We start from the raw sequence: 22,904 nt of genomic DNA, 5'->3' as shown, positions 1-22,904 counted from the left end.
TGCGAAACCATCTAATGCGAATTGGTATAAAGATGCTAACTCGATCATTTTCATGCAAATCATATACTATGCAGTGAATAATGCGAAAATTTTCAAGTTAGATTGTCAACTTATAAAATGCAGGTTAGAATGTCATCTAGAACCTAGCCAAGTAATTAGGGTACATAAACTAGTTTATGACTTTATAATAAGGCTTCAAGAATTTTCTTTTTGGTCTTTTTTATTGTTTGTTTTAATTTTTTTATGATAAGACTGCACAAGTCGACTTGAGTAATTGGCGCAATTTGTGACCATCATTATGATATTAGACCTATTTCTTTCTTGGTTTAGTCTTGGGCAGGTATTATTCTCACATATTATTTAATCTTGATTTTTTTTTTAAAGTTGTTATTTGACTTAACAAATGAATGGTTTGAATTATAAAATCACATTTTGTAACGAGTCTAAAAAATAGTTAGCTTTGTATTATCTTACTAATCGCTTTACTGATTATTGTTGGTAGCAATGTTTGACTATAAATTAGGAAAATGAGAATGTGGAGTGTTGTCCCACATTGAAAATGTATAACTTTGCATAGTGGCTTATAAGAGTTTGAGCTACTCCTCTTATTGCCAATTGGTTTTGGAATGGATGCCTAGATTCCTTCATGGTATCAGAGCAGGTTCGTTCACGTGTGTTAGGCCGAGTGGCCACACGTGCTCCACGTCACCCAATATGAGTTGTCCACGTGTTTGATTTAAGTGACGCCACACGTGCAGGGGCGTGTGAGAATGTGGAGTGTTGTTTCACATTGGAAATGTATAACCTTATAAAGGTTTGAGTTATTCCTCCCATTGCTAATTGATTTTAAGATAAATACCTAGATTCCTTCAGAAAATGATAAGAGTCTCAAACTCCCAACTTTTTTTCTAATATTTGTTTACCACATTACGTGTCATTGCTTTACTTGACAGAGTTCATCTTTTTCTTTTTTAGGTTTTTAATTTTATTTTTTAGTGTCCAATATATATGTATGAATGACAGGTAAGTTGCCAAAAAAAATTGGGATCCCTAGCACTACTGTATAAATTAATATGTTTGAACTGAATTACTTAACTTTATTGTTTTCCTATTTTTATGCCCATGAGTCATTAGAATCAGTCAATCACCCATTAGAAGTTAGAGGGGTTATTACAAGAATATAAAAAAAAGGAAAGAAATTAGAGTGGCCGGTTGATAGTGAGGGCAAAAACCATTATACACTCTCTACAAGTGAACTAAGATATACACTCTCTTATTTCTGGCCTTCTTCTTTAGCTTTCATTTCATTGTTCATGCATATACACTTTCTAGAAGTGAACTAAGAAAGGAGAAGAAAAAGAGAGATCAAAAGTTCATTTACTCCTCTTTTTCATGGACATCTCTGCAACCCTTTGATGTTCATGGAAAATAAGTTGTACCCATTTTTCATTCAGTTTGTCAAAACCCCATTTCAGATTATGCATGGCACTAGCAACCTTCTTTCTTCTTTCCGATTTTGTAACAAGTTGTCCATCTTCTATGCCTTACTCTGGGTTCAGCTTCTGACTCTCACTTACCACCCTGTTTTGGGCCAGAGAGGGGATGGGGTGATTGTCACTCAAGCTAACTATGAAGCACTTCGAGCAATCAAGCACGAACTCATCGATTTCAAGGGCGTTTTGCGTAGCTGGAATGACAGTGGTTATGGAGCGTGCTCAGGTGGGTGGGCAGGAATCAAGTGTGTCAAGGGACAGGTCATTGCCATCCAGCTTCCATGGAAGAGACTTGGGGGCCGAATCTCTGAGAAGATTGGTCAACTGCAAGCGCTTCGAAAGCTTAGCCTGCACGACAATGTTTTAGCTGGCACCGTCCCTTTTTCTCTTGGGTTCCTTTCCAATCTCAGAGGGGTTTACCTCTTCAACAACAGGCTTTCTGGTTCTATCCCTCCTTCAATTGGTAACTGTCCTCTTCTTCAAACTCTTGATTTAAGCAACAATTCACTTACTGGTGTAATTCCTTCTAGTCTTTCAAATTCTACCAAGTTATTTAGACTCACTTTGAGTTTCAATTCTCTTTCTGGGTCAATCCCAAGTAGTCTCACAAGGTCCCATTCTCTCGCTCTCCTTGCTCTCCAACACAACAACCTCTCTGGTTCTATTCCAAGTACTTGGAGTGAAACAGGAAATGAGATTTACCAACTTAAGGTCTTGACCCTTGATCATAATGTGATCTCTGGAACTATTCCAAGTTCTCTGAGCAAATTGGGTTTTCTTGAAGAAATTTATCTGAACAATAACCAGATTACTGGGACCATACCCAATGAACTAGGGGAGCTCACAAGGCTACAAAAGCTAGACTTATCCAACAATGCTATCAATGGAAGCTTTCCTGTTAGCTTTTCCAACCTCTCCTCCCTTGTTCTATTGAATCTAGAAGGCAATGACCTTGATAACCAAATCCCAGAAGCTCTAGACAAATTGCAGAACCTCACAGTACTCAACCTGAGGAATAATAAATTCACTGGCCCTATTCCAGCATCTATTGGGAATATCTCTGGAATTTACCAAGTTGATCTATCTAAAAATAATCTTAGTGGAGAAATTCCTACTTCACTTGCGAGCCTGGCCAATCTCACTTCCTTCAATATTTCTTACAACAATCTCTCTGGCTCAGTCCCACCTCTCCTCTCCAAAAAGTTCAATTCCAGCTCTTTTGTGGGGAATCTTGAGTTATGTGGGTATAGCACTTCAACTCCATGCTCTTCTCCTCCACCTCATAGTCCTCCACCTCAGAATCCTCCACCTCCCTCGTCAGAGCTTTTGAAGAAGAAGCATCACCACAAACTAAGTACAAAGGACATAGTTCTCATAGCTGCAGGTGCCCTCCTAGCAGTTCTACTTGTACTCTGCTGCTTTTTGCTTGTCTGTTTGATCAGGAAAAGGTCTGCTTCAAAAGGAAAGAATGGTAACACCAAGCAGGCTGCGGCTGGGAGCACTGACAAGGCAGTTCCTGCAGGCACTGTAGTCCAATCCGGTGGTGAAACGGGTGGAAAGCGCGCTTGTTCACTTTGACCCTTTATGTGCTACTGCGGAGATAATGGGCCGGTAAGAGTACATATGGGACAGCATATAAGGCAACATTAGAGGAAGGCAATCAAGTAGCAGTGAAGAGGTTGAGGTCAGAAGGAGTTTGAAACTGAAGCTGCAGCACTTAGGAAGATTAGGCACCCAAATCTCCTAGTTCTCAGGGCCTATTACACATTTGATGATATGCTAGATCTTGCCTTGCAATATTTAACTTCACAAAATTCAGCGTTATGTGCCTCACTTTTTCTCTTGGTTTTCTTTTGGAATCACTGGATTCAGGAATGTGCCTCACTTGATCTGGTAGCTCATGTGCTTTTGATTTAGTGGTCATGACATTGCTTTGGATGCATCATGCACTTGGATGACCAAAGCGGAGCCTAATATATATGATTAAACTACTTTGACTTTGATAAATTAATATGTATCAACTGAATTACTTAACTTTATTTTTTTCCTATTTTTATGCCCATGAGTCATTAGAATCAGTCAATCACCCATTAGAAATTAGAGGGGTTATTACAAGAAAAAAAAAATGGAAAGAAATTAGAGTGGTTGATAGTTAGGGCAAAAACCATGAGCCAATCCACTATGAGACTGGGCCCAAAAAGATTAGATATGAGCTGGCCCATTGTACTTGAGTTTCTGGATCGCACCCAAAAGACATAACCCATTAACCGGCCCAAGTCTGTTACTAAAAGGACGGGTTTTGAATCTTTTGATCTCCCTTGTGTGTTCCCGGGTTTTTTTTTCCTTTGAAACACTGGGGTGTAGCAGAACCAAGCTCGACCTCTGCAATGGAGGATCACGTGCTCCTCACGTGCCATCACCCTCTCAACCTCCCCACAATTTCAGCCAACGAGCCTCTCTCTCCTGAAACCCTAGCTTCCCTGAGGTCCTTGATCATCAACCCCTCAACTCCCGCTTCCACAATCTCTTCCATCGTCGAAACCCTAACTCGCTCGCTCCAACTCAGTCGCGACCCGCTCGCACTCCACCACACTCTCAAGCTCCTCTCCGACCTGGCCTCGCGACACGTCCACCTCTCAGGCCCCGTATTCAACTCTGTCCGTTCCCACTCGCTCCTCTCCGCCGAGTCGACGCGCGTTGCCGCCGATTCGCTCGATGCACTGGCTTCGATCGCAGAGTACAACCGAGCCCTAGCCCCCGCCATCGAAGAACTGGACGACCGGTTATTTGCCTCTCTCTGTTTCAGTCCATCTCCAGCTGAACGGCCATGGCTTCTCCGAAACGCCGAGAGGTTCGGTGTACGGCCTTACTTGTTATTCAGTCTCTTTCTAGGGTTTACGAAGGATCCATACCCGTACGTGAGGAAAGCGGCATTGGACGGACTCGTTGGTTTGAGCAAGACCGGTGTTGTCGACGAACGTGACATGATTGCAGGGTGCTACTTCCGTGCCGTTGAGCTTCTAAACGACATGGAAGATTGCGTTCGATCCTCTGCAGTTCAGGCGGTGAGCTTTGTTAATCAGTGCCATTACAACAGCTCTCTGCTTCTTTATCTCGGTGTTCACTTTTTATGTGCTAACGTGCTTTATGTTTTGTACACCATGAATGAATACACAGGTGTGTTCGTGGGGTGTAATGCTTGCCACTTGCAATTCGGAGACAAAGGCGTATTGGTCCAATGAAGTATTTGTCAAAGTAATTGCTTGTTAGAAATATAATTCCTGTAATTGCTTATTAGTTGAATATTTAAGATAATTTGACCCATTTAATCCTGGCATTGCTTTATGAGTTTTGGTCTCTACTGTCATCAAGTTATAAACTCCTCCCTTTAGATGTCGTGTCATCAAGTTATACATATTGTCCAGATAGTCTTACTAATCTGTTCAAGTCAAATTTTCTCTAGGAGACCACTAAGAAAATCACCACCCTTTCACCCTGCATTGTTATACGGTAGGACGCTCTCTTCCTATCAATCTGTCTCAATGAGAAGTCTTAAATTTTTGAAAAGCATCATGTAGAGCTCCTAACCTGATGTCTCATGCATCATGTATGTTTGTAGCTTTGTTCGATGGTAAGAGACATGAGCATGGAGGTTAGGGTTGAAGCTTTTTATGCCATTGGGAAGATAGCAATGGTATCTGAGGACATTCTTTTGCAAACCCGATCAAAGAGAGTCCTGGTGATCAATAAGGGAAAGAAATCTATTGCTCAGTGCTCTGATGAACAATTAGAAGTCTCTGGGTCAAGTGCTGCTGGAGCTTTTGTGCATGGACTTGAGGATGAATTCCGTGAGGTAACTATTTTTTACTCTGTTGTGCAAGGAAACTTTACTATATGCGTACTTTCTAACTGAAAACTGTTTGTGATCAATCTGAAGGTGCGAGTAGCTGCATGTCATTCTTTGTGTACACTGACCATACGCTCTGCCAAGTTTGCTGAAGAAGCCTTAAACCTACTGATTGGTGTACTGAATGATGATTCAATATTTGTTCGGTTACAAGCTTTTGAAACTATGTATCAAATGGCTAGCTTTGACCATCTGAAGGTGCAAGAAACGCACATGCATATGGTATGTTTTGGAATTTTGTAACTCTATCATTAATCTTCAAATGATACATAATAAGTAAATGAATCAATATCTGATGAATTCAATTTACTTGCTGTTTATGAATGTAAAACACATTTTATACTATGAGGTGGCAGAAGTCATTGAAATGCTTCTCTTTACTGGAATTCCTATGTTCCTAGGTCAAATTGTTGAAAAAAGGTAACTTTTATTTCTTTACACCAGGTAACTTCAATAGATGACTTAAGTACATGCTGCCTAATATTGTTTTGTTATTTGATTTGCAGTTTCTTGGCTCTCTGGTTGACAGTAATACCCTTGTAAGATCTGCTGCAAGGAAAATACTTAGATTGGCAAAGCTTCCAGATTTAGAAATGTTCAGATTAACTATTCATGCCCTACTAGAAAATTTGGAAATATATCCACAGGTCCGCTTTCCATTGATATTTTTTTGATCATATTTTCAGATTTTATTTTTCAAATTAATTGGAGGGAGTGAATTTGGTCATTTGAATATATTATTCTTTTCTCTTACCTCAGCTAATTCAACGTACTCATTTCCAGGATGAAGCAGATGTATTATCCATTATGTTTCATATTGGACAAAATCATGGAAGGTTTGCAGTCTGCATAATTGAGGAGGTTTATCCACAGGTTAGCATGCTTCCATATATAGTTATATACTATTGCAGGACCATTAAAAGAAATAAACACCACCACCTTCAATCCTGCATACTGACACTAAAGAAGCATTCCTTACAGGGTCTATTCAAATGAACTTAAATGATTTAAGAAAAGAAGCATGGTTCATCATATGATAGTTTGTGAGCTGAATGTGAAATAAATTTCTATTTAAGAAAGCTTTTTTAATCTGATACCACCGTCAGCAAACTTAATAATAGATTTTTGAAAGCATGGCACAGAACAGCACCAAAGAGAATACTGAATCACACTTCTGCTATCTTTGGTTGTTTCTGCTACAGGCTTTGGGAAGTTACCTTATATCTATAAATTGCTTGAAATTGTCGATTTTGTTTCATATGTTTTCCTTAGTTTCCCTTTGTGTTGTTTGTAGTTTCTATTGCAAGTTGATAATAATTGTTCCTTTCTCCACCTGTTCTATCAGATGGAGCCAATGTCTAATGGCGAGTTGGGCTTTGATAGCGTGAAAGTGGCAGCCTTGCTAGTTCTGGCCATCTCAGCTCCGCTTTCGCAAGAACGCGGTTGCAGTATTCCACCTATTATATTTTCTTATGCAGTTACGTACCTGGGAAGGATTTCTCATGCTTTGAGTGACATTATGAATCAAGATGGCCTTTTCGCTTACTTGTCTCAGTGCAGTAGATCTTCAGGACTGGATGCCATACAGTTTGATTTCAAAGCGGGGGAGCCATACTTGTCTTTACATAAGTGTGATGTTTCAACCTGTAATAGTAATGAGATAATTGGTTCCATTGCAATGCCATTGCAACAAAAGAGAGATGGAACCTGTGAAGTTTTGTTTCCAATAATTAAGGAGCCAAGGGAGGTAGGATCTTCACTTGTAGAATACCAGGTAGAGGTGAATGATGAAGTGACCAAGTCAATGAACGTTATTCTTGCAAAGGTGAAGGACATTTGGCCATTTGTACAATCAGGATTCACGACTGAAGTACTGAGGACTTTGAGGTTGTACCATAGTTTTCCCCATGATCACCTGTTTCACTTTTTCATGTGTGTTAGTTGATTGCCATATTTGTTCAGAACTTCTCAATACATACTTTTCTATTTTCCATCTGCTTATTTGTTTTGTTTATTTTTTGAAAATGGCCTCATGCAGAAGTTGCAGGGTAGAGTTGGCAACATTCACTTCTGACTCGCTTGCATCGGCTGGTGTTTTTGCCTTTACACTGCAATACATTCAGATAATAAAACTGCTTGCAAAGGCATGGGTGAACTTCCTGCCTTCAAGACATTTTCCTTGTGGTATGGGAGAATTGGACATTGTATTGGGAAAGCTAGACACGAGGCTTAGAGACCTGAAGAGTAGATTTATAAGATTGTCCAAAGAGGAGGAGCTGCATATCTTGGAGCTGATACTTGTGACTTATACACTCAAATTGTCCAAAGCTGAAATTTGCTGCCATCTTGGTACTTTGAGAAAGCTCTCTCATACGATGTCACAAGTGGATTCTCTCATATCTGTTGAACCATCCACGTTTATAATTGAAGTCGGAAAATTATCATCTGAAATTGGTTCCTCTCTCAATGGAGCTTCCTGTAATCCCCTTCTCTTTAGAAGGGTACTTGAAAGTTTCTCCCTCAGGCAGCTCGTGTTGTGTGGTAGACTCAAGCACATAAAGGCAGAGCTGGAGATACCTGATAATGACTCTGATAATCCTCTTCGATTTGTCTCAGGACTGCCCGTTGGTATACCATGCCAGATCATTCTGCATAACATTTTGGTTGAAAGTAGATTGTGGGTGAAGATGACTGTAGATGGAAACAATGAGTCAACTCAGTTTGCCTTTTTGGATTTAAATCTCTTTGGAGGGCGTGATGACATCAGAATATTAACGTTAACTGTACCCTTTTACAGAACTCCAAAAGCCTTTTCTTTTACAATTAGGGTCTGTATTTGTATGGAATGTTTGTCGGAGGATGAAGATGTCTCCTCGGGCAAACGTTGGGGCCCAAGGCATGAACTAACATATCTTTGCCTAGAAAGGGAAGTTTATCTTTCTATGGTTGGTAAAGGTTGAGTGGTTTTTTTTTTTTGGGTGAATAAACAAATGATTGGGTTGTTTTTTTATTTTTGGTCAAGATTTCTGCTAGAGTTAAATTGATGGATTGAACAAAGTTGAAATCCCCCCAAGCACAATTTCTAATCACAAAAACTTCTTCACCTCATGCCCTAGAGAACCAAGCTTAACCTCAAGATTTGAAAATCACTATTCAATACTGAGTCACTGACCATGATTTACAAGAACATTTTTTAGCCCATGAAATGCAATTATGCTAAGAGCCCAGTGCTTAGCAGGCCAACCCAATCCACCAGCATGTCTTAAATAAAAAGAACTTTCACTTTTTTTGGGTCAATCGTCTTGTTTTTCGGTCAGAAAAGACCTTCCCCTATACATGCTCTTGCTATCAACGGGTCTGATATACAAAAAGACTTTCCTCTATATAGATATTGACAGCATGTAAGATTGCACGATCAGGTCGAAAAAGCAATGGCCGACATGAAGCACCTTCTACTAATGGCCCTTGCGTTCATCTCTTGCCAACCTTGCCCCTCCTTGTAGCATTCAACCTACCAATCATTATATACAACAGTTAGATTACCCACAAAAGTCTTTGTCCATACGAAGGAAAGCATGGCAAACTGTAACTTACTGTCTCCGCTATGCTGTCACCATCTTTCACACCTCCAATTATATAGATAGATTCATTCACAACGGCAGCCGCTGAATATCCCCTGGAGTAATTCAATGCTTCCCCTGGCATCCATGAACCAAGCCTTGGATCAAAAATTTCAACACTCGAGACCATTGTGGTTCCATCAAAACCGCCCAGAGCATACCTACAAAAGTAAATTCCCATGATAATGAATGTGAAGGAAATTAAAAGAAAAAATTAAACACCAAAAGAGAAGTGAAACTTGCAGTTGAAGCCTAATGACCAGTTTATCACTCTTGACTCATTGATACTTGGTAGTTCTTTTCAAATTGAAGGGGGCATTTGATCCGAGCCACATCAACCAAAACACTAATTCTCTCACATTCTGAAGGTTTTTTTTTTTTTTTGGTGTGTGCAAAGCAGAACTAAGAAACTACACTAAATGTCTAAGTTATACCAAACTATAATACCAAATTATGTGTACAATGTCGCGCATTTAATCTATGTCTAAGGTCATCCTGGGGGCACGTTAAGATGCTGATCCAAACAAATGAGAGAAATATACTTACAATTTTTCATTCAAAGCAACCAATGAATGACAACCCCTGTTCGAATTCATACATGCAATTCTAGTCCAACTGTGTTCTCTGGGATCAAATCTATCAACAGACCTGAGAAATGAACATTTTAAGTCATAGATATGAATATACAAGCAGTTCATGCATATAGTGTTGACTACAGATCTCCAATATCTACCTGCAGAGAAAATAAATAAATAGAAAAGGGGTAATATCTTACTTTAAATAATTATTCCCATCAAACCCGCCAGTAGCATAAAGCACACCATTGAGTTCCACTGCAGCAAGAGCAAAACGCTGGAACAACAAAAGCAGCACAAATCAGGAACCATGAGGAAATAGAAGACAGCAACTAACAATTATCATCATGCTTACAAAGAGAATTTGTAAAGCAGCCTTTATAATTATATATTATACCTTTTCCAGCATTGACTGTGTGCGGATCCATCGCCCGACATCTAAATCAAGCATTTCAACATCAGAAAAGCAATCAATTCCATTCCCACCACCCATTGCAAAAATTTTGTTATTTGTAGTAGCTGCAGCTAAGCTTCCCTTTTTCTCTCTCAAAGAAGGGCAGAGCTTCCACTGTTCATCAGCAGGGCAGTATGATTCAACTTCAAAGAATGACCAAAAAAAAGTTAGAAAAAGATTAATTCAGTCAAGAAGTAAATTTTAAAATTGAGCAAGCAATGGCCAAAAAAAAAAAAAGGAGCAAGACCAATACCTGTATCGAACCACGTATGACTGTTTCCACCACCAATGACATAAAGATCACCGTTCAAGTGAGCAACTGAAGCATATGATCGAACTGAGCTCATTGGTCTACGAGATTTTATCACATCCTGAGAAGGATAATAACAATCTAATGCCAATAACCACGATTCACCATCATATCCTCCAACTAGATATATTGACTCATTAGGATCCAGATTCAGCATATCACATGATTCATTAACTGTCTCATCAATATCTGCCATGGAAGGTGCAGACTCAGATTCCAACTTCATATGAACTTTTAACCGTTGAATTTCATCTTGTGCCTGATCCTGAAATTTCAGCATAGAAGAACTCTAATTTAGCAAGAAACAAGGAATAAAATAGATGAAGTCAATGCACCATTTGCACAGTTCACGGGGTATGACTTCTGACTGATATGGCTTCACAGAGAAGGACTAAAGCACAAATTTTAAGTCTAAAGATATTAATAAGACCTTTACACCATTCTGGAAAGAAAGGGAGTAGGAATGCTTTACACCTTTCTTGGCTTTTTGGCAAGAGCAAAAACAAAACAAGTATTATAGGTTGCTTTCAATCATCATGTGTTTAAGGCCTCATAATATGACTTTGATGTGCAAAAGAAACCTTTCTCTAGACCATTCTAATTCTGACTTTTCTGTTCTAGCGAACGAAAATATCCGACTTTTCTGTTATTGATGAATGAAGAAACTAACAAGGAAAAGAAAAATGCCATTAATATGCATATATCAACATTTTATATTGAATTTTTGTTAAATAATCACTACTATAATTGGCTTAGTCCCAAAATAATGGTTTTATTTCTTGATATGTCAATCAAAATTCCATGGACCAATTAAGTGTCAGTGATGAGCAAATGCATCCTTAATGCATGCTATTTAAGTTTGTTTAGATGACTCGGCAGAAGAAAAAAGGTAAAGAAACAAAAATATGGCAATGTTTAACAAACATAGCATTGTACTAAGTACCAGCTTAAGCTCCAAATAACTGATCTTCTCAGTTTGTTTTGTCGCAAAAGCCTTTAGCTCGTCCACCTCTTCAATCAACTGGTACAAACATAATAATAATGCATAAGAGAATGGTTGCAAATAAAACAAAAACTAAGAGGTATACCTAACATTAGACTTTATATTTATGGACTACTAAAATAATCATTTACCTTGGCTATGATTGACTGATGCCCAGACAAGGATCGAGGACTCTCTCCACTCTTCTGCGCAGAAGAGGAGCAAGGACTCTCTACCCTCTTCTCCTCTAAACCCAATGGTTCCCCTGGAATCCGATTGTTCTCCAAAGTCATTTCATTTATGACAGTCCCATCTTCGACATCTCCTGACAAAGAGATGTTTTGACCTTCACTGTTAAAATTACGTTTAAGAGATAACTCTTTCAGTTTCATGTACACGAGGTCCTGCTCCTCTTGTTCAGCTTCTTTCACATCTAATTGACCTTCGAATGGATCGTAGCTTCCAACTAAGGTTGTAGAATCCAATTTCAGACTTGAATTGTTCAAATGCTCAGCCTCTGAAATAACTGGTTCAACCCATTCAGGTTCCTCTACTGGGTCATGTGAGGGAAGAGCTGGAAAATCAGTTCTCCACTTCACTGTACTCTGTGGTACAGATTTACTTGGAGCAACCGCTAAAGATGCTAACAAAGACATCAGCTGACTTGTTTGAGCATGGTCAAGCTCAAACCAGAAGTGATTCTGAGTGTAGTAGTTGTCAGCAATTATCGGTTTAAACTGACTTTCGAGCAGTGGTTGGCACAGCAGCTGCACACGAATCTGAACCTTAATGTAGAAAACAGAAAAAATATCAGTTTAAGCCTCAGTGTGTCTAAGATGAAATTATTACTCAGGACAATTACACCAATTATGAGAAACTTTTATCTAATACCTGTGCAGGATATTGCGTCCTCTCTGAACCATCAGTAGTCCATCCATATGGGTTAATATTCATTCTGCCAGGGCTAGCAGCCTCATAGATTCCATGAAGTTTCCTATCACTATAGTTGAAAAGAAACAGTGGCAAGCCAGGATCAATATTCTTTACATATAAGAAATGTGGAGCTGGTAAGCCTGAAAATTTGAGAATACATCCCATGAGTTCACGGAACCATAATAAATATAAAACAAAAAATCAGCACTAGTACTGAACAAAAGCAACAAAAAACAAAAAGAGTTCAGCAAGTTTTTGCATACCCAATTTAACTGCCTACAATTTTATGGGGATTATTTAAGGGAATTTAACGTGAAGATGTCAATACATTTAATAAATATTACTAGAACACTGATTTAAATATTAAAAAATAACACAGAACCAAATTAAAATCTGAAAACGGGAAATGCAAAAAGGAGCAAATCATGCAATAAAGTTTAGAACACTGACCAAACAGTTGTTTAGATAGGCATTCTTTCATTGTGATATTCCTGCAACCAAATATGACTCCGCCAAGGTGATTCTTCCTCAAATTTCTTAAAGATGTGGAGTAGCCTGTCAGGTCTGCAGTGGAAGTCGCACTTGTATTAACTCTAAAGGTCTGTGTCTTCCTCCCAGCCCCCATTTTCAGATTCAAACGGGATATATCGTAAACCTGGATAAGAAATAAAGGTCATCTGCCCAGAACAAGAGCCATATATGTGATACAATACAGGCAGGCTACCACCAATGAATGAAACATAGCAATGCCGCGTGGAGAAGGCATATGCGTTATATGAATCCATGTACTAGAATACCACCAATGCATGAAACATAGCAATGCCGCGTGGAGAATGAAGGCATATGCGTTATATGCTTCCCTGCACTAGTTCTTAATCCTTTTTTTGTTTTCTTCTAAAAAAAAAATTATATACTTACTAAACATATTATAAGCAGAAAGACAGAAAAAAGTTGAAATTCAATTCCTTATTCACTTTCCGTTTTCCTTTTGTGAAAAGTCATTACCAAAAGCGCTTCAGTGGGTAACAAAATAAAGGTCGATCAATCTCATCATTGTTTTTCTTTAGTAAGAATAAAATGGAACAAATACGAACAAAACAAGATAAAATGGAAAGCCTACAATACAAGAATAAACATTGCAAATTGAAAAGCATCAAAAGACAGCTTCAGTGAGAAAAAAATATACAAAATGTGTTCTCCTGAAATAGTTCACAAACCAATTAATATAAGGCTTTGGAGAAGCTGAATTTAAATTCTTAGATAATTTGAACATGTGAAGGACATGCTTCAAACACAAGGCATGCAATTATTCTATGTTATGCAAATTCAATCAACAGCATATTAAGACCTCACTGATAATGTGAGATTGGATTATGCCCTTTATACATAAATCTTATACATAATTTATATTCAGTAATATGATAAAGTTAATACTTAGATTGGGTTCAAGTGCTATCAGCAAGTCCAACTACAGGAGACTATGATAATGATATAGGTAATTTGTACTATCATATATATTTAAAAAAGAAAAAAAAAAAAAAAAAACTCTCTTTCTTGGATTACATTAAAACCTTTCATAATACAGGATCAAACGGAAATGTAAAGCAATGCGTATAAAACTATAACCCAGGGAATCAATTACATAAGAAAATGCAAATTAGGAAACAAATAAATGAATATTCAGGTGTAAAAAGAAAACCCATTCATAGTATTTTCTGTGCAACGAGAAAACCCAATAAATACAAAATAGCTTACAGAAATAAGCATCCACAGTTTCAAAACCAAAAAATAAACAAAGAAAAAGGCCATCCAAAAACTCCATTAAAAAAAGGAAAGCAAAGACATAAACCGCACAAACCATTTTTCTTTTTATTTTAATAACGAAAAAGAGTTCTTTCTCAACCAAATCAAGCTCATTGGAACAGTTCCTTATATGAAAACCCTAGAACTCATGAAACTCTGCAACCAGCTAGCAAAATCCAAGCTCCGAAGCTCGTCATCTTAATCAAACCACACGATTCAGACACAGCCATTGCATTTTGTATCACTTTCTATGTAGAATCCAAAGCAATAGAGAAATTTGTGGGTGTGTGTGTGTGTGAGTGAGAGAGAGAGAGAGAGAGAGAGAGTGAGAGTGAGAGTGAGAGTACCGTACTGTGACAGTCGCTTGTGGGAGATGAAAAGGCCTGGCTGAGAAAACAGACGCTGAAGCGCGAAATGGGACGTGTTGAGCTTACTTATAAGTTATAAGTTATAAATAAAAATAAGAGGGGCCAATTCTGTATTTATTACATACTGGGCACTACACCCCCGGCGCACTTTAGTGGTAGTTGGAAATTGATCAGAGGTATTTCACAATTGTGTATCAGTGACATTGTATTTTAGTGCCAAAATGGAAATTGCTTTGAATAAAGGCTGACGCATTAGGATTAGGTACTGTGTCGATTTTTGTGGCCTTATTTCACATATAAACTATCACAGAATGATCAACCGAAAAAGAAAATATCATTCATCTAATATTATTTTTCTTTCAAAAATAGGAAGGTTCTTGGAAGCAGTCACATGTGAATAGTGATGAATGTAGGCACAAGTGGTATGAGTATGAGTATGAGTGTGAGGCATAAACAATATGTGACAAATAAAAAAAATAGGGGGGGGATGAAGTTGTTAGTTGGCCCTTAGCTATAGATTTAGCCTAAATTGAAGTCCTTGTGACTTTAACCAAAATAACTTGTCAAATTCAAATTGCATGCAACTCGAAGCATGAGAACTATGTGCATTAACCATAAGATTATGGTCCAATTCAACCAAAGAAAGAGTATGGCCTTCATTTGGACCACAACATTTCTACTTCCCATTAATCAACGCCCAATACAAAAATTTTATTTTTTAGGCTGATTCCCAGTCCAAAAAATAAAGCGGTAGTGTGGTATGACAACATTTGCACTGATGTTTACAGCTGCCCAAAAATAAAATGGAGCAGAGAAAAGCCCATCCTTGCACCTATAGAGCCTTAAGAGCCCAAAACCTTGGAACAAAAAAATTGTGCTGAGGTATGAGGTACCATGGAGTGATTCTACGGTCACTCGAAACTTGGTTTTGGACATTCAATTTCTCTAAGCACATGAATTTAAATTTGTAATAAAAATGAAATTTGCTATAAACACAATTTAATTAACTGTTGGGCATTATTATTTGGGCCTTTTAAAAAAAATTTTTTTTGAAGGTGAAAATAAATGAACCCAATCCTTGGTTGTTAATGTCTTAATTAATGAAGTATCCTCCTCACACCGGTCAACCACTAGAGTCGGAGAGGTCCCACCGACATGCTCCCCGCCGCCTTTCCAGCTCTCCTAGGCTTCCCCTGCCATGCATCTTGCCGAGAGCTGAGTTGTGTGTGGTAGCCCTGTGGGCTAGTTTATGGGCTGTTTTTCGGGGGTTATCGTCTTTATAAAAGCAAAATATGAATTTTATCTTTAACATTTTTGTTAAGATTTAAGTGTTAAAGAATTTGTATGTAACAATGCATACACATTTTTACTCATTGTAATGATTACATGACTAACATGTAAGAATATATTGTAAGAATGTAAAATACATACAAGTTTTTCTTGTCAAAAATGAATTTTGTGGGCTCATAAAATCGTTGATGGATAAATCAAGCATCTAATCAGACTAAAGCCTTGGATTTGTACGGGGCCAGATGTGAGTTAAGTCTTTTGGGCCATCCCACATACCTTTTCGTAGATGGGTCATTCATTCATACCATATGTTTCTTACTTCTTAGCCCAAGTGTTAAGAAAGGTGGGCTGGGCTGGGCCACACGACATGTTTTTAGCCCCCGTTTCAACTACAATGATGAGTCTTAATCGACCCATGTCGCATGCCGTTTGAATTGGATCACATGTGGTGCTGGGTGAATCTAGGAACTTGGACTGCGTAAGTAAGAGGGTTTTACTGCTACGTCAATCAGTCATTCAATCAATCAATCAGTTTCTTGTTTATTTTGGTCAATTCAGCTGCTTATTATTAGTTTATTACTCAGTTTTGGTTCATTTTACATTTTAATTTACCAAACAGAGAAATCTATCAAGACTACCATATAGCCATATAGGCACACATTATAGGCTGGGAAAGCTTCATAGAATCAGATTCGTAGTAGTGATTGATCAGTCATATGAATACAAACAACGTACAATCAAACAAGTGGTCTTTCAACCAATAATTATCTTGTGGGAACCAAATTTACGGAATTACTTCTCTTTTAATTTGTTAAAATGTGTATATAACTATATATTCATACAAGATACAATCATACAAGTACCCTTTCAATTCTTACATTTTAACAAATTCATCTTTTTGCTACTAAAAGTAAATATTTTTGAGACTTTTTTGACAGTAATCGACCATTTTTCTTCAGCGAGTTCACACGCAAAGACTCTCCAAAGTCCTAATTCAGTACAAATTGTACAATCAGTACTAGTACGAATTTTAATTTCCCAACCTCGAGGCCTTGACCAAGCCATACCTATTTAATGTCTAACTTTTTTCATTGCTATACATCCACATGTTTACTTCTAAAAGGACAATTATTGCACAACTCATAACATACCCCTTAGCATTTGCCCGGCAGCAATGGAGTTTGGGTATGAAGGTCTTTTTTCGTGTTTAGTAAGCCCTACCATGCCCATGAGATACCGACTATTGTGTATAAATGGACATACCCACAAAATTATATTCTATGATAGAAAATAGTAAACTTATCGATCTAATAATGAAAAATGCGCTCCAGTATTAATAATACGTTTACATGATAAGTTGATAACTCATTCTCATAAAATGATAAATTGATGAATTTTCCATTCAAAAATCACAAAATCCGGATTTTTCTTTCCCAAAATAAAAATAATAATAATAATAGAGTTTATGAATAAATACTAAAGTTGTATGGGTGACGACGATTGATATATGTACATCTTAACGCAAAGCTATATTGATCAAACGATTGTCACTAATTCATGCACATGCAGACAATTGGGATTATCTAGAAACTTATAAAAGAATTGTAAGGAAACAATTTTCCAAATGAAAAGGTCATTTTCTCATAATAAGTTAAAACCATTGGTATTGTATGTTACACTGAATAACAAATTCGTGCAACAAGAGTGGTAAGTCTATCCTAATATAGTCATATCCACAGTAAATCATGCATGCCTCAATTGGTGTAAACACATGCACAGTCCCAACACCATTTCACCAAAACGAAAGCTTCTTGGTCTAAGGTTCCCCTGCCCCTCTGCAACTCTACCATTTTTAACACTATGTCTGAGTTCAATAGGTCACCAGACTCACCACCACCACCATACTCCTTGTAAGAAAAAAAAATTGACAAAAAAAAAATTGGGTTAAAAAATTTATTTGTATTTAATCAAGTAAAGCCAAATTTGGAGGGTACGCATGTAATCCAAAACCTCATCTGCACCTTATCTGAATTCTGATCCTTCGGGTAAAAATATGGGCAACTGCAAAAGAATTCAAGAAGATGGTAAAATCTGTCCACTTACTTTAATTACTTTGTTTCTTCTTTCTTTTCTTTTCTTTTCTTTTTTTTTTCTTGTCTACACTGCTGTCTGCTGATGTTCTGAATCTTGTGATCTTTGTGAGCTATAGGCCTTATATAATGTTTTGTTGTCATGGTGACTTGGGAGCCAAAGTAAAGAAAGAGTTCAATGATATCATGTCTTTGGAAGAATCCTTGTTGGATTGGGCTGTGTGTGGCTTAATTTCCTTAGATTAAGGTGATGTTGTTCTTTCCATGTGACAGAGTACTCTGTTTTTTCTTGGTTGGGTTGGGCAGAGTTTGTGTTTTAGTTTAAAAGCGTATTTCAACTTTTAGTGGCTGGATTTCACAAACAGTCTCTAATTGTTATCTTATCTCCTTTTCTTTTTGGCACCCATTAGAGAAACAATAAAAAATTATGTGAGCCTAGTACATATAAAATTGTTCACATTATATGTCAATGTGGTGTTACAAATTATTTAAGTTATAACATATTTATAATAATATTGTGTGACATATCGTGTGATATTACCATCACGCACTTTTTTTATTTTTTATTCTATTGTGTGAAGGTGAATTAGGATCATTTTTGGGTTAATAAAGTATAATTAGGACAGTTCATACCTTTTTGTAGAATGACGATTAAAGGGGCTTTAATCAAGTGAGGATTGTGCACAGGTCAAAAGTGATTTGGTTCAGCCCCAGGAAAAAGTAAAAAGATAGAATTACTTTGATAATTTTGAATTAAACATTTAAGCTTTCACGAATTTCCACACTAATGTGAACTTTAATTTATCCGAATTCTGTACTTTATTTTCTTTTATTCTTTGCTGAATGCCTGAATCTGAAACCTGTACTTGGAAATAATTACAGGATTTGGGTTCTTTCTAAAAGCACACATTCATGATCATGGATCAAACAATTTTTAACGATAATAACTAAGTATTAATATTACTATATCCATGTATAAAGCTTGACCCCAGAGGATAGATCCTATAGACCAACATTTGAATTTGGGTGTATAATTCTCAATTATTGAGAGGTTGAGTGGGTAAAATGATTAACTGGGTCCTATGTTGTTTTTTGATAAGCATGCTTAATTTACCTTGCTAGCTAGATGATTTGTTTAAACTTTAATCGGATCCCAAAATATTCTCATCAACCTGATTTTCCTACATAGTTAAAATTTTGTGTGTTAATTTTCAAGTCTTTTTTCAGAATCCGATGCAAATATTCCGGTTTTTTTTTCAAAAGTGGGGCCGAAAGGTCTGTCTCCAACTGACTCCAAGTCTTTAATTAAGTCCATGTTTTCACATTTTCGTGAGAACTACTGGTAAAGGCTACCTGACCTCAAGAACTTTGGTCCAAAGGGCGAAAAGCATATACGCAAGTTTTATTTTTAAATGGACACATCTAGTCTACCAATTAACTAATTAACTATTGGTTTAGGCGTAATTTTTTTTTTGCTTGGTGAAAGTGGTTTCAAGTTCAAGCTTCTTTGCCCAATTAGCTTTAGTATAAATGAGAGTTAATGACAAAGTTGACTACAAGAAAGGCGCACTAGTGCACACACATAATTAAGTTCCTTTGATTAAAGTTAACCTTTGCAATATGATGCAATTTTATGATAGATTACAAATTAACAAAAAAGTTTAACCAATATTGTACTACTAATTGGATCATATTAATTATTTGTATAGTACTATAGTGTACCATACATTAATCTAGTAGAAGTGAGAGACACACTCATGTGGATGCCAATAAACCTAATTGTTAAAAGCTAATTTTGCTTCATTTGCTTGAGAATATTAATATTAACAATGAAAGTAGTCCTTCATAAAACGAATACAATTTCACAAACAGGATGCAACAAATAATGATGACAGACAAGTGTAAATTACTTGGCAAAAACATGATTTAAGTATAAATTATTGAAGAACATGGTCGTATCCTTGCTTGCAGCTTTGCAGCGTGGGATGCAAATTGGGCCCACAGACTCATAAAAGCAAAAGAAGAAGAGGTAAAAACAGGACCAGTCTGGGCCCACTAGTAAACGCACCAAACCCGTGCCCGGTTCATACCCACCTCGAATCCTCAATTATTATGACGCTCTCTGCACGTAACTGCACTCCACCCTCTCTTTCTCTCTCTCTCTCTCTCTCTCTCTCTCAACCGCGGCTCATTTTCGCGCTCGGCTTGGTTCCCTCGGAAACCGAACTCCCACTCGCTCAAATGGCACGTGTTGTTACACTCTCCATTCAAATTTTGCCCCTTCAAGTACAAACCCTGTTATAAGCTACTTTTCAAAGTTCAAACTAAAATCGCGGCTCAAAAACGCACACAGAGTTAAGACACACTCTCTCTCTCTCTCATCCTTCTTTTATCTCACTCTTTTCAATCCCTGTCTTTCTCAACCTCTCTTTGTTTGTTTCTTTGTCTCTCTGGCCCTCATACTCGGAGAACCCTCTGACCTCTCAGAGAATCGAAAGCAGAGCTTCTTCCAGACCCCTCATCACCTCCATTATACATAGATACATAGATACACAAACCAGAAGCAACTCAAATTTCTTTAACCAAGCTTGCATTTTGTTAAGAGAGTCCATCTGGGTCTCACTCAAAAACCCCAATAATGGATGCCTCTAAAACCCCACTACAAGACCACCTTGAGGCCTCCCCCAAGCCCTACAAGAAGAGCTTCGTCACCTCTCTAATGGAAGTCGCCACCCTCCGCTCACCATCTTTCAAAGAAGACACTTACTTTGTCTCAAAGCTCAAGTCTTCCGAGAAGAAAGCGCTTCAGGAGCTCAAAGACAAGCTCATGGGCTCTGAGGCCTCTGAAGGGTCCATGTGGGGCATTCCTCTGTTGGGTAACGACGAGAAGGCCGATGTGATCCTCCTCAAGTTTCTGAGGGCCAGAGACTTCAGGGTCCAAGACGCTTTCAACATGGTGCTCAAGTGCCTGGCTTGGCGAAAAGAGTTTGGAGCAGACGGCGTCGTTGAGGAGGACTTGGGGTTCAAAGAGCTGGAAGGTGTGGTGGCCTATATGCAGGGGTATGACAGAGAGGGACACCCTGTTTGCTACAATGCCTATGGAGTTTTCAAGGACAAAGACATGTACGAGAGGATCTTTGGGGACGATGAGAAGCTCAAGAAGTTTCTGAGGTGGAGAGTCCAAGTTCTCGAGAGAGGCATCAAGGTGTTGCATTTCAAGCCTGGTGGGATTAACTCCATCATTCAAGTCACTGATCTCAAAGACATGCCCAAAAGAGAGCTCAGAGTCGCTTCGAATCAGATCCTCTCTCTCTTCCAAGACAATTACCCTGAAATGGTCGCTCTCAAGGTACTTGATTTAGCTGAATTCATTTGTTTTCAAATGATAAATTTGCTTTCTTTGATGTAATTCTCACATGGGTCTTTATTCTGGGGTTCAGATTTTCATCAATGTTCCGTGGTACTTCAGTGTCTTGTATTCCATGTTCAGTCCATTTCTGACCCAACGAACTAAGAGCAAGTTTGTGATATCCAAAGAAGGAAATGTTGCTGAGACACTCTACAAGTGAGTCCCTTACCATCAAAACCATTTATTTTCTTCACTCTGTAATGTACTTACGAAAGAACTGTTCTTCTGTGATTTAATTGATTGAGGATCTTTTAATGGGTTTCTTGTTCCTTTGCTGTAAAAGAGGTTTAAGTTTTCAGAACTGGGTTTTGATTCCCTGTATATACATTTTCCATTTTTGTTTGTGGTTTTTGTTCATTTCTTGAATGATCTGTTCAACCCTGTTACCTTGTCCTGCAACTGCACAGCTTACTATTTTGAGCTGATTGCCAATTTGCCACTTACCAGAAGTAGGTCTTAAATTCTGAAACAGGTTTATTAGGCCTGAGGATGTTCCAGTTCAGTATGGTGGACTGAGTCGACCCAGTGATTTGCAAAATGGTCCCCCAAAACCAGCTTCCGAGTTCACAGTCAAGGGAGGAGAGAAAGTTAACATCCAGATTGAGGGGATTGAGGTTCACTAATCTTAAGCTTTTGAATCAAAGATTTTTTAAAATGATTAAGAAGATTAATGGTGTTAATTTCTCTCATTTTGTTTGGTAATAATAGGCTGATGCAACAATTACATGGGACATAGTTGTGGGAGGGTGGGACTTGGAGTACAGTGCAGAGTTTGTGCCAAGTGCACAAGGCAGCTACACCATTGCTGTGGAGAAGCCAAGAAAGGTCATGCCCTCTGAGGAAGCAATCCACAACTCTTTCACTCCAAGAGAAGCAGGGAAGATGGTTTTCTCTGTGGACAACACTGCCTCCCGGAGAAAAAAAGTAGCTGCCTATCGCTACATTGTCCGCAAATCTGCCTCTATCTAGCTAACTTCATCAACTATGACATAATTAAACTTGTAAGGTTTTTTCTTTTTTTGTTTTGGTTTATATGTTATTTATGAGGGGTTTAATTAATGGTTGTGGACCTTGTTTTTAGTCTTTTTGAGAGTACTAGCACTGTAATGTATAAAAATGGTGGTATTATATTGCTATAATAGAGAAAAAGCATATTAACTTTGGTTTTTATATAGTACTGTTTGTCTACCTGCCGAGAGAGAGAGAGAGAGAGAGAGAGAGAGAGATTGTATTATCTTGGTCATTTGGGCAGTGGTTCTCTGAAAAAGGAATGCCTGCAGGTCTCAATAATAGTGACTGGTCATTTGGTCATTTGGTCGCTTGTCTTACAAGGGTATGTTGGGTGTAGCAAAAGATAAACAAAAGTGGGAGATGAAAGAGATATTGGCCAGACTTTGGGGTTTTTGCTTTTGGAAGTTTTGATTCAAGATATGATGGTGAAAATGCCTACTCAACAGAGGGTTTGTGGTGGATTCTGTGTCGTCTGTAAAATAAAAAATCAACCAAATAAAAGAAAACATAGTCTTCAATTTCCCATGAATAGATGAATGTAGTATGTAAAATATAAAAATACACATAATCTAATGATGGATTGCACAAAGACACCCCAGTTAGAAACTTGGTTCAATCCACAACTGTGATAGTCTAAAAACAGGGTTTGCTTAACTCCT

General features: G+C 37.9%; 3 protein-coding genes and 1 pseudogene across 6 annotated transcripts; 3 read left to right on the top strand and 1 right to left on the bottom strand.

Annotated features, from left to right (window-relative positions):
• The first annotated feature begins 1,421 nt into the window (after positions 1-1,421).
• Positions 1,422-3,410, top strand: LOC147281369 (probably inactive leucine-rich repeat receptor-like protein kinase IMK2 pseudogene; annotated as a pseudogene).
• A 432-nt stretch (positions 3,411-3,842) lies between these two features.
• On the top strand, positions 3,843-8,410 carry SIEL (ARM repeat superfamily protein). The gene is made up of 8 exons (XM_086247617.1): positions 3,843-4,558; positions 4,671-4,748; positions 5,113-5,346; positions 5,431-5,622; positions 5,907-6,047; positions 6,184-6,273; positions 6,746-7,287; positions 7,439-8,410. Exons 1-8 carry the CDS (start codon positions 3,881-3,883, stop codon positions 8,358-8,360), a joined length of 2,877 nt encoding a protein of 958 aa, XP_086103743.1. The 5' UTR covers positions 3,843-3,880; the 3' UTR covers positions 8,361-8,410.
• A 137-nt stretch (positions 8,411-8,547) lies between these two features.
• LOC147281367 (influenza virus NS1A-binding protein) lies at positions 8,548-14,568 on the bottom strand. 4 transcript variants are annotated; one of them, XM_086247942.1, is made up of 11 exons: positions 14,425-14,568; positions 12,725-12,929; positions 12,233-12,414; positions 11,494-12,126; positions 11,303-11,380; positions 10,303-10,624; positions 9,993-10,192; positions 9,796-9,872; positions 9,567-9,668; positions 8,995-9,181; positions 8,548-8,911 (listed from the first exon to the last, which is right to left on the bottom strand). In XM_086247942.1, exons 2-11 carry the CDS (start codon positions 12,897-12,899, stop codon positions 8,816-8,818), a joined length of 2,052 nt encoding a protein of 683 aa, XP_086104068.1. In that variant the 5' UTR covers positions 12,900-12,929; positions 14,425-14,568; the 3' UTR covers positions 8,548-8,815. The 4 variants fall into 4 exon arrangements, with proteins under 4 accessions (XP_086104068.1, XP_086104069.1, XP_086104067.1 ...); XM_086247943.1 differs by having other exon boundaries at positions 14,430-14,559; XM_086247941.1 differs by lacking the exon at positions 14,425-14,568 and adding an exon at positions 14,133-14,191.
• A 5,607-nt stretch (positions 14,569-20,175) lies between these two features.
• LOC147281366 (SEC14 cytosolic factor family protein / phosphoglyceride transfer family protein) lies at positions 20,176-22,418 on the top strand. Its single transcript, XM_086248121.1, has 4 exons — positions 20,176-21,174; positions 21,266-21,390; positions 21,707-21,848; positions 21,943-22,418. The coding sequence occupies exons 1-4, from the start codon at positions 20,464-20,466 to the stop codon at positions 22,201-22,203; spliced, it is 1,239 nt and encodes a 412-aa protein (XP_086104247.1). The 5' UTR covers positions 20,176-20,463; the 3' UTR covers positions 22,204-22,418.
• The last annotated feature ends 486 nt before the right edge of the window (positions 22,419-22,904 follow it).

The sequence above is a fragment of the Dryas octopetala genome, chromosome 6, assembly GCF_963921425.1.
Source record: "Dryas octopetala chromosome 6, drDryOcto1.1, whole genome shotgun sequence".
NCBI classification, from domain to species: Eukaryota; Viridiplantae; Streptophyta; class Magnoliopsida; order Rosales; family Rosaceae; genus Dryas; species Dryas octopetala.
Note: the sequence above shows the minus strand (reverse complement) of the source record. Positions and strands in the feature narration are given on the sequence as shown.